The sequence below is a fragment of the Frieseomelitta varia genome, unplaced genomic scaffold, assembly GCF_011392965.1.
Source record: "Frieseomelitta varia isolate USP_RPSP 00005682 unplaced genomic scaffold, Fvar_1.2 scaffold_192, whole genome shotgun sequence".
Lineage (NCBI taxonomy): Eukaryota > Metazoa > Arthropoda > Insecta > Hymenoptera > Apidae > Frieseomelitta > Frieseomelitta varia.
Genome location: NW_025109661.1, coordinates 865 through 12041, shown reverse-complemented (window position 1 = coordinate 12041; position 11177 = coordinate 865). Strand labels below are relative to the sequence as shown.

The 11177-nt window shown below is 40.9% G+C and overlaps 1 protein-coding gene and 1 long non-coding RNA gene across 6 annotated transcripts; one reads left to right on the top strand and one right to left on the bottom strand.

The window, feature by feature from the left end:
- Window positions 1-100: 100 nt before the first annotated feature.
- On the bottom strand, window positions 101-1205 carry LOC122539166 (apoptosis regulatory protein Siva-like). The gene is made up of 4 exons (XM_043673849.1): window positions 956-1205; window positions 678-874; window positions 334-491; window positions 101-239 (listed from the first exon to the last, which is right to left on the bottom strand). The coding sequence occupies exons 1-4, from the start codon at window positions 1188-1190 to the stop codon at window positions 194-196; spliced, it is 636 nt and encodes a 211-aa protein (XP_043529784.1). The 5' UTR covers window positions 1191-1205; the 3' UTR covers window positions 101-193.
- Window positions 1206-1312: 107 nt separating this feature from the next.
- On the top strand, window positions 1313-7231 carry LOC122539172. 5 transcript variants are annotated; one of them, XR_006308994.1, is made up of 4 exons: window positions 2272-2355; window positions 2425-2533; window positions 3380-3460; window positions 3552-7231. It is a non-coding gene; the product is annotated as an uncharacterized LOC122539172 (long non-coding RNA). The 5 variants fall into 5 exon arrangements; XR_006308996.1 differs by having other exon boundaries at window positions 3380-6064; window positions 6191-7231; XR_006308995.1 differs by lacking the exon at window positions 2272-2355 and adding an exon at window positions 1313-1422 and having other exon boundaries at window positions 3380-7231.
- Window positions 7232-11177: the final 3946 nt, after the last annotated feature.

Sequence of the window (11177 nt, the reverse complement as noted above, 5' to 3'; positions counted from 1 at the left end):
TTACGTTAAATAATATTTTTTTTAATGATAAGGACATAATAAAGACAGGAAAACAGGTAATTCTTTCATTTAGTACATTTAATACTGTATCATACATAATGAAATTAATTTTTTTTTTATTTAAAATATTAGAAACTATTATAGATAAATATAAATATAACTTATAAAAAGAACTATATAAAACACTTGAAACTCATTTATAACAATTAAGGCATTTGCTTTGTTCTTCATAATCGTATCTGTGAAAAGAAATAAAAATGAAATTCTCTAAATATATCTATATATGTGTGTGTGTATCAATAGATGTTTTTACTAAATGTCAAGCTAACTTACACAGGCAGCGAGCAGTTTTTGCAGAATAGTTCTGAGCAACCAATGCACTCCAACAGACAAGAATTACACAAAATTTGATCACAGTAAGAACACTTGCTGAACATGCTTTGATCTATCACTCGATTGCATTCACAAAGATCATATTTTGGTTGGGCATCCTTGCATAATACAAATAAGAAGAGAAAAGTATTAATTTTGTATTTAAAAAAAAAAAAAATAAAACTTTGTGCCTATGTTCTGACTTGCACAACATTGAGACAAAGGCACTTAACGTAACTTTGTTAATACCAATAAATTTTATTCTCCAAAAGTAATTCACTACTGTTACTAAATGGATAACTTACCTTTACAACTTTGTCCGCTGCTAATAATTCTAACTTACTGTTCAGTGTCATTTGTTTCGAGTGACGTTCGTGTTTGGATTTCGTGTACGAGGAGGAAATTCTCGATGGTGGTACGTCGACAGGGTTTAATTCCATAGAGGTGTTTAATCTTTGCGACAACGTTTTTACACCTTTCTTCAATAAGTCCATTGTCTTGCCTGTACAAAGTAAAGTGAAGAAAAATGACGGTGCATCGTTATAACATCATTTGACTTTCGTACGTTGTAACCTCATCGTACCGTAAATACTTTTCATTCGTTCCTCGTGAGAAACGCCGTTGTCTACTTGTTTTTGGCCAACGTGTATCTTTAACTGGGGCAGTAAATTATCCTCAAAGGGACAAGGACGTTTCGGCATTCTTAATTTAAACCTCAATTCACAACAGTTCAACGATTGAGTAAACGAGCAAAAGATTCTCGCACATCGTACCACGACGAAATTGGACACGACGCGATGAACTACCATGTGGTTCATGAACAAGTGTGCGTGCGTATGTATGTACGTGCACACCGTTTAACCTCTACGTTAGATTGTAATTCATATGCATTTGTCGTTGCGCTCTGAAATTTTGTGTGAAATTAAGTTAAGTATACGTATATATCTACAAAATGGATACATACATGGATATGTACACAAAGAAACATCATTAACGCATATTTAGTTGCCAGAGTTCAACTGCTTGTTGTGTCACGTTGCAGTGTAAAAGGTGGTACGTACTTAAATTATGATATATCTAGGAATTAAGGTTACAACGGAATTAGTAATATTTGTTTATTAGTAATGTTGCATTATTATTATTACTTTTATACATATTTGATATTGGCCATCAACAAATATGTTACAATTTCCATCTCCCCACAATCTCGCGTTTATTTCGTTTGCTTGGAAACTAACGATACTTTTTTTCTTTTTTCTTTTTTTCTTTTTCATAATAATACGTAATAATTCATAATCCACTGCGCGACAAGTACCGGTGGTACTCGTTGGTACAATAACTGTACACTGTGTGTATGTACTCGTGGTTTGCCTCGTAAGTAAACTATACAAAAAGTAGTCGAATAATGCCGAATGAGATTGGGATTCTGATGAAACGAAACAAAACGAAACAAGAACAATCGCGATGTCAACTGGTTGGTTACATTTGACGGTACAACGATCGTTTCTCCCTAAAAACAAGTCGATATGTACAGATTAACGTACTTGTTCAAGGTCGGCAAGAAAGAAATCTGTGTAATCGATTCGTGGGACACTCGAATCACGATACGCGTACACCGTTTTGCCGTGGTTTTTAGGAGTTGAAAAAAAAAAGGAAAAAAGAAAAAAAGAAAAGAAAAGAAACTGATTCCTCGCTACGCGGAACAAGGGTGGGTCTCAGGGCAGGGCAGGTCGTTTCGTTTGTTCCTCGTAAAAAAATAGCTCGCTGCGAGTGCGTCAAATTTAGCGCAAATCCCTAGTCCCTCTGAACACGATCGTTCAAATTTTACGGATACGTTTGTCGTCGAACGCGGATAGTTCGAAGATGGTCGAAGGTCGATCTTGCAGTAATCGATAATCGCACCGGCCAATCGGAGAATCGAAAAGCCGAGGAATTCTAGAGTTACGCCCTCTACACGAAATTGTGTGCACTGCGGATTCATTTGTAAGTTCGTTAATGCTGACGATTTTCGATGTGATACGATCTTTTTTTTTTTTTTTTTGTTTCTTCCAGGGGCGAATTAACGACTCTTCGATCGACGACCACCCTCTGTCGGATGCGTTTTCTATTTGCAAAATAAGCGACAAGTAATTCGTAACTTCGTCGTGATCGGCTGCATACGGTGAGTACCTAAGTATTCATACATGCAATATGTATATGTACGTATCATTATCGATCAGATCATTGTCTTCCATTTTTTCAAGTTCCATTCGTTCTTTGAAAACCGACCAATTTTTCAGTAGTTTGAACGGTGGTTGAACGAACGTTATATGTGTTCCAAACGTTTCGTTAAAAAAAAAAAAGAAAAACCGAGAAAAATTTAGAATGTTCGTCTCGGTGAACTAACAGCGCAACAAGGTGACACCAGCTGCAAAGAAGAATTACGTTTCACGTTGTCACGTTTGTCTATCGACTTGCTTCACTGCTGTACGGACATGCCCTTCGACTTTGATCGGTTCCCGTTGAAAGTTCAAACTCACGCAGGCAAGTGAAACGGAATTTGTGGTTTTCACAATGAGGAACACGATCTCGGGAAACACAGTTTTTCGGACTCACAGCCGTTATTGTCAGTTGTCATGGACGTTACTAAATACTCGGTACATACAACGCGTAACTGGCAAATCGAACCGCTGTACCACCGGGATCCTCCAGCTAGAACATTGATTATGCATCTTTGATATGAACCGTCTCGCTACGAAACTCGAGTGGACGACGATTTGTCCCTTTGCGCCTAACAAGCACGACCAAGTGCTACAGTAGTCCCGACTTAAGCGATCCATAGTTGGGACCGAAAGCGGGGACGCTTAAGTGGGGAGATATACTCTGCGAATTGTGCAGAAATATCAGTATCAGATATCACTCGCTTTGTACAGGCTGACCACTAGAAAAACTGAAGGGTTTGAAAAAGTCATAACTTGTTCATCTTCAATCTTTTTTTATTTTCTTCTTTTTTTTTTCTTTTTTGTAGGTTATAGAAAAAATCCATTAATTCCAGTAACAACTAATCCATTAAATCCAGTAACAACTAACTAAATAAAATTGCAGACAGGTATGTTCGTGTGCTTTTATTGCCAAATAAAATAATAAAAAATTTAAGAAACACGTGTTTTCAAAAGTTATTTTTGTTTTGTATCGTTCAGTCTTTCCAGTGACCATCGTGTATAATGCAAGTATTATGTTTCACGCCGCTTTGGGCAAATCGCTCGGTAAAGCAGCATAGAGCGAGACAGTCCCAATTCCAAGAATTGGTGGGGATAGCTACAGATACTTAAGTGGGGGACTACTGTACTTGCTTCTTGCGAAAGAACTTCGTCGTAACAAACTATTCGACAGAAACTATTCAGATAAGTTGGCTTCCAATAATAAGTGTGAATTAGTCAATTCGTTTAAGGTTTTATAAAGTTATTTTACGAATTTCAGGTCTTCAAATGATATTCAGGCAATTATTTTTATATTTTAATTCCAAACAAGTTCGATAGCGTTCCTAACCATTACCACACTCCCATTTGATACGGAGATCGGTCTCCTTTATCACTCGATGGAGCAACACAACCGTGTTGCTAAACATTCTCACAATCAGTGAAAGACCTCACACGAAGTACGTATAATCGTAACTCGCAATGAGACTCGTTGGATCCCTCGTGTACGACATTTCGATTTCGAAACGGTTTTGTCGTCGAGATATGCCTGTATTAAAAGTGTGCCTCGTGAGATTGCTAAATCAATCGTGAAAGCAATGTGTTTTTTCGTTGCTGCGTGCTAATGAATATCGATTAATTAGCATCGAGGGTTCCCCCTGCTTGAAGAATATTTTGATCTTCCTTTCTTTCCTTTCTCCTTCATTTTCTTATTCTTTAGTTACGTTTCGGATCGCGATTTTGGTCGATAATTTTCTGACAGCCCTGAGTAACGTTGTTCCTTATTCGTACAAGTTTTTCTTTTTCATTATTCCCTTTTATAATCGCCCGTTGCTCTCGTCGAATTGAACTCGTAATAATAACTAAACAAAATTGCAGATAAGGTATGTTCGTGCGCTAGGCTGTGCTAGAAAATTACCGAAAAAAATTTGTCCCCTTACACTTGTACCAAATGCTGTTGTTCTATGGAAATACGCCCGTACGTCTGTGAAAGCTACAGTGCCTGTCGTTATCGCGTAAAACAAAAATGGCGACGATCGGATGTTGTCCAACGTGATCTCCCACTTTTGTGTTTTGTTTGTCAACGACGCCGGCGCAGAAACGAATTAAATTAAATTCAAATAGCACAAGTGCAAAAGGCAGGAAGTTATTGACGACGATAGAAACGAAAGTTGTTGATAGATAGTTTGCGTGCTGACGTGAAAAGCTGTCGAGGTATTAAAAATCGGTGCACACACACACACATCGGCGTCTACGCGTGAATGGCGAAGAGATCGGTAGCCCAACGTAAAACGAAGCGTCTCCGGGATGTGTTTCTAATTATTTTTTGCTTACAGTGCAGCTTGGAGGTTACAGGTTCGCGCTTTTACTAAACTTCGCTAACTAATCGGACGTTGTCAGTCGCGGCGTTGATTTGCGAAAATCGGATTGGCCAAAGACAACGCTCCCATTTCGCTCCCCTTTCTTTTCTCCATTTTGAAATTACACACTTGCCCCCCCCCCCCCAAGATAACAGACGTTCGAACTAAGATTGTGAATAGTTTCGCGAAACCGAAACTTACAAAAACAGCTCGACGAATCGATAAGATTTTGCTACCTTGTTCTGCGGGAGATGAAATCACAGAGTTTGTTCTGGAGGATGATTTTGCTTGGAACCGCGTCGAATGAGCAAGCTCGAAGGCGAGTTTGGCGACGAAGCAGGTAATGGCCAGAGAACGAGCCATTTTCGTTCTACAGGATAGACCAAAAATCACGTCCTACTAGAATCCCTAATTTTTTTTTATTATATATATATTTTTTTTTAACTTGAAAGAAAATTTTTACAACGTAATGAAAAAAAAATCGATGTTGTGAACTTAAATTTAATTATTTAAAATTAATAAAATTAGCTTTTTCTTATATTTTGAAAATATTATTAAATATTTGTTATTAAATATAATATATATATGATAATTTATAAATATTATTAAAATATAAAAAAGTATGAAAATATTATTAAAAAAAAAAAAAAAAAGTGGGAAGGAACTTTTGGACCACCCTATAGTTGACGAGCTAATTGGAGCGGTTGGCGCGCGCTCGAGAGGTTGGCAGAGATTTCAGTTCGTGCAGAGAGAGTGGCGAAACGACGTTACCGACGTTCTCGGGGGATAATTAGCCTCGTTCCAGCCTGACTTGCGCGTCAAAGCGAACATTGTTCATAAATGGAATCGTTGGACGCCAAAATGTATGTACGTGACGTCGAGCTTTGTTCTTTTCTTATTTCTGGCGCTGATCTGCCCTGGATTTACGAAGGTTTGTAATATATACATATGCACGATAATTGCACGAACGTGACAAGCACGATAACGATCACGGTTACAGTTTTGAACCTCGAGCGGCGAAAGAGAATATTTTATAGTAAGTGATGCGTTCACTAGCTGCTTAAAAAGCTTTTCGTCATAGTATGTAGTCGTCAATCGTTCAACAAATGCAACGAAAACAGTGGACACGGTGTCTTCGATCATTTATGAAATTTTGTAAGTATCGTTCGAATGTAAATCGACCATGAGGACCGAAGTCTGAAATGCTTTCGAAACGAGTACAGTAAGAATTGGTTGGATACTACGAAACGCGAGAGTTGAAAGGTCGTTCTTTGTTTTTAGAAAAGAACACGAGAACCACTCAATGGAAAAAAAAAAAAAAGGTTGGTTGGCTCGATCTCTGTACAATTCGACAACGGTACAATCTGCTCAGCCGGATTTCTTCAAACAAGGCTGCCATAGACGCAGGTTCAAGAGCACAGTGCGCGCCCCCGTGTGTGTATTTAACGAAAAAAGGGATCAACAAGTAAACGCGTGCGATAAATCAAAATCGATTGCAAATCGCCTTATAAATTGTATAAAAATCTCTATTTGCCTAGCTTAATGCCTTAAGGATACGGTATATCGGGAATTCGTGTAATTCCTACAGATTTATGCCCAGTCGAATAGACGTTGTGTTGCATTCTTTCATCTCGTCTCGCCTCGGCAATCTCCGGGCCCCTGTCCACCAGGAAAAGCACGGTGTGCCCTCTGTGCGCTCAGCGACAAGCACGATGTGAATTTCACTTGAGAAACGTTGACCACTCGTTAAAAACGGGATCGGCACAGTGACTTTTGCAAGTATGTACGTCCGAGCTACGCTCTACACGCAGATTTTTCATATTAAAAGTATACACGCGCGTGTGGCAAATATAGATATACGCGAGTAATTACGCTATCGTAATTTACATTAGTAGTGGTGCAGTTCGGGGGAACGAATAAGACGGAGGTAAAACAGAAAGCAAATAGAGCGGAACGATCGATAATTTTGGTTGTTCGCGAGATGGCGAAGGAAGTACACTTATATACACAGTGGCACGAGACAAGACTTGAACGAAGATAATTGAGAACGTATCGATTCGTTGAACGAAACAGGTTTGTTGGATCGACATCTCTGCGAGATGATAGCAGCGTGCAGATGATTGGAAAAGAAAGAAAAGGCGAATGGCGTAATTGCGCGTCGGCACAGAGTCACAGTGAGGCAGAAGCGTGTCGGAAAAATAAATCGGAGACACGTGAGGGTTAGCGAGTATTACTTTTAAACGATCTGTCGTGCGATACTCGTTGACAGGTGAGAGGCAAGCGCGTGCGCCACACGGCACGCCCAATTGCAAAGGAAAAGGGGGAAAAAAAAAGCAGCAGCAGCAGCAGCAGCAGCAGCAGCAGCAGCAGCAAGCAAGACAGAAAGTGGTGCCGGAGCTGTTTCAATCGCTCGCGACACCTCTAATCCATTCATTCACTCGAGTATTCACCGAAGTACTTTAGTATTTCTCCCCGTCTTTAAATTCGCACGATATAAAATCCTAGCTTAATATGGCCGGTAGTTTGTTTCTCTTGTTTCCTCGTCACCTCCCCTCTTTCTCCTCCCCACCACCCCCTCCTCCTCTCCCCTTCTCCATCTTCTTCAATTACGTCTACGAGTTACTTACGCCTTACGAAGGGTTTTACATTAATTCGCAATTAGTAAATAGATAACCGCAAGCTTACGTCTAAAAATTCAATTACGAGTTAGTGGTGTGTGTGTTATGTCGTGTGACGAATAAAATATTAACGATTCGCCTCAGCCTGTCCGACAATCCCTCCCTCTTTTCCTCTCTCTCACGTACACGCACTCTCTCACACATGCACGCACGCACGTATTGCTCTCCCTTATTCGCCTCCCCCCCTCTCTCATTTATTATTATTGCAAGGTCCGTTTAATTTCTCGTTTGCATTCACGCACATTCCCCCCGCCCCTCCCTTCGCTGCTTTCGTCTCTCCACTAGATCAGAAGCGTAAAAAGTGCCCGCCGTTCGTCACACGATCGCAGCGTCTTTTTTTTTTTATTTTCTACCTGCAAGCTTCTTAATGGAATGCTGTAGTATAAATAGGAGATATCAGAATCGGTAAGAACGAGGTGCTCTAATCGCCTTTCGGTTAAACCTGACTTACGTCCCCTTTACAAACTATTTCCCCCCTCTTCCCTTTTTTTTTTTATTTATCGGTACAACGCTTGCACGTTTTTCGAAACCGGGTAAGTTACTTCGACGAGAATAACTTAAAAGTTATTCCCCTTTCTGGTTAGTGTTTGATTCTCGCGCCGAAAAAACACAGCGACAATAACAGGGGAGAAGACAAAAGAAAAGAATCGCAAATGTCCCTAGAACGAGCGAACGTTATCCTAACAATTTTGATCTACGTCGCCATGACAGGTGTGTGACGGAACGTTGTCACGTCGTCACGAATTTTTCTTTATTTTTACCTAGTAAAAACTACGACTACGTCGATTTTATTGGCAAATAGGATTGGGATTCTCCGTCCACGAGGCGTTGGTCGAAATAACGATCCGCGTGTTCCTTCGTTCGTACGGTGGGAACGAATAGCTGTTTACATAGGAACGAGTCGTCGTGTGCGATGTAAGTATACTAAAGCGAGAGCTGTGACTCTCTTCGACATTGCGATTTTTGATTCGAGTGAACGTTCGAGGTTTTCGAAATTTTTCTTGCCTATGCCTAACCTATAATCGCGGAAACTTTAGTGGCTAAGAAACGCGTCTCGTCCCGGACTCGTCCGTCGTCGACCTCTTTCTCGATCAGCGTTGTCGATCGTTGCTCGAATGACAAACCTCTCTTTCGTGGTTTTGTCGTATGCAGCATATCCAGAGATTGAAAAGCATTCTCTTTCACGTCAAAGCTTCGCTCTGGATAGCCCTCAGTCCGATTGACAACGCACACGGTGCGCAATTGACGACTCGTACGAACGCGTATTTTCTTTTTTCTTTTTTTTTTTTAATCGAAGTGTTTAACAAAAATATCTCGACACGACTGTTCAACGTTCTCAGAGTCGATCTGTTGGTTGGTTCGTACGAGACGATTTGCTCCGAGATCGAGATCGAGACTTCTTTTTTTTTTCTTTTTTACTGTGCGTTCGGCAGGATTCGACTTCGGCTTGCGCCCGTAACGAGCGACGATTTTTCGATTTAAAAATTCTGACGCCATGTCGTCTCTCTAATCGTAACGTTTGCAATAGAATCGTCGTTCCACTAAGAAGCCGGGATTATTCTCGAGATATGTGTGGTACGTGTGTGTGTATGTGTAACGAGATAAACGTGTACATGTATAATTGTAAATTTTTTTTTCTTTTTTTTTTTTTGCAACCGCTTATCTTTACCTAGCCTACGGTTAAAAACGCTAAATCTCTCATCTCTCCTTTTTTTGCTGCGACTTCCCGTCTCCCTCTCCTCTCCTTCCGCCCCCCCTTCTTTTTCCTTTTTTTTTTGTCGTTTGCTTTCGCAATAAGTAGCAAAGACAAAAAGTACGTACGTGGCGCTCGTAAGTGAAGTCTATTTACTTATACATGTACTTGTGTGTAATGTGTGTGTGTGTGTGTGTGTGTATATATATATATATAAATTGTTTATATATATATTTATTTATTTATTCATTCATTCATTTGTTTATTTATATATGTATATTCGTATTTATATTTATATTTATATATATATATTAGTCTTTTGAAAAAACGTTTTCTCGTGCGTGCAAAAAATAAATCTCTCGACGCGTCTCGTTGCGCCGCGAGTGAATTCTCTTCTTTTCTCTTTCTCCTAGTTTCCTCCCATCCTCTCTTTTTTTTTTGTTTCTCTACCGCTTTTCTGTCCCGTCGTACAACAGCTCGCGGGAAATATTCGCAAGGGACTTAATTATTCGGCGAGTTTCTTCGCTCGCGATCGTGCGTATCCGTAACCGATACGAGTGTCAGGAGCTGTGACTGTGACGTCGAGTCGCCGGAGAAGACTATCTGAAGGTTCGTCTCGGCTCGAAAAATGGAAAAAAAAACCGATCCGCGACCGGCGAACGGGTGGATCGTTTCGAAAAACTTTTGACAAGAAAATACCGATGGAACGTGTCGGTGTCTTTCTTTTCTTCTCTTTTTTTTTTTCTTCGTTTCTCGCTCTGCGTAAAAACACGCCTACTCGTGTTACACTAGACTCTTCAAAGCACTAAACAAATTAGAAAGTTTCATCTTTCATCGCGCGCGGACAATGTAAAAATAGCGTTAGCTCGTGAAACGTCGGCCGAAAGAGAGAGAGAGAGAGAGAGAAAGAGCGCGTGTCTCTCCCTCCCCCTGGAGTTTCCCCTTCGTTTCACGAAATTTTCAACAGTTACTACCCATTTACTAGCGGAACGTTAGTTGCGTTTACAATTATACTCGATTAAGGCGGCTTGGGATCAAACGTCAGGGTATCGTTTTCGCGCGTAAGGCATTATCCGGCTCCTTGTCGTTCGCGACGAAGCTGCTCGATTGCCTGAAGCGAGGTGAGAAATGACCTCGTCGTCCCCGAGTCAACTCACACACAGTTTAGGAGCAAGTTCCTAAGTCGAGGTGAAGAAAGGTTTTTGCTGCTGGGAACACAAAAGGGAGAAAGGGGCACGCGCGGGATAGAAGGTCGTCCCCCGTGCGTTCCGACTCGACTTCCCTCTTGGTCGTGTCATGTTTTGGAAACGAGCGAGCGGCCCTCGCCAACAACTGGACAGAACAGTGTCTCTCAGCAAAATACTCAACCACGTATGCAACAAAGTCGAAGTGTTAAAAATACAAACGATGCAAACTAGTTAACATGTCTACGATGAACAGAACCGTACTCATCGAAGGAAGAGAACGACTAATAAATAAGTTTCTAATGTCACGAAAAATCCGGAGCGGTCGAAGAGGGGTCATCGAAAGTTCGACCCGGTTCGAGAGGGTTCTTCGTTCTCGGGGGGGGGGGGGGGAAGGGTTTCTCTCGTTCGTTCGGACCCGTCTCCGGCTTTTTCTTCGGAACAAGGAGGAAAACAGAACAGAATCGCTAATTGACGATACAAAACAAGAGATATATGTATATGTATATATATATATACGTACCGGTAAATTTCGTTCTTACAACGGCACGATCCGACGCACGTATACCGGTTACGATGTCACTATTGCACTTCACATACAGGTAAAACCGCGTCACAGAGATTCCCCCGTGACGGGGAACGATCACACGATCACACGACCACCGTGCAACGAGGCATCGAAAGAGCACAGAATTCCCCTCCCCTTCCCTCCC

Coding starts and splice junctions, on each gene's coding strand:
- LOC122539166 (XM_043673849.1), bottom strand. CDS start 1,190: ATGAACCACATGGTAGTTCATCGCGTCGTGTCCAATTTCGTCGTGGTA. Junction 492..677: donor CAGCGGACAAAGTTGTAAAG/GTAAGTTATCCA, acceptor GTATTATGCAAG/GATGCCCAACCAAAATATGA. Junction 240..333: donor AAAAACTGCTCGCTGCCTGT/GTAAGTTAGCTT, acceptor TTCTTTTCACAG/ATACGATTATGAAGAACAAA.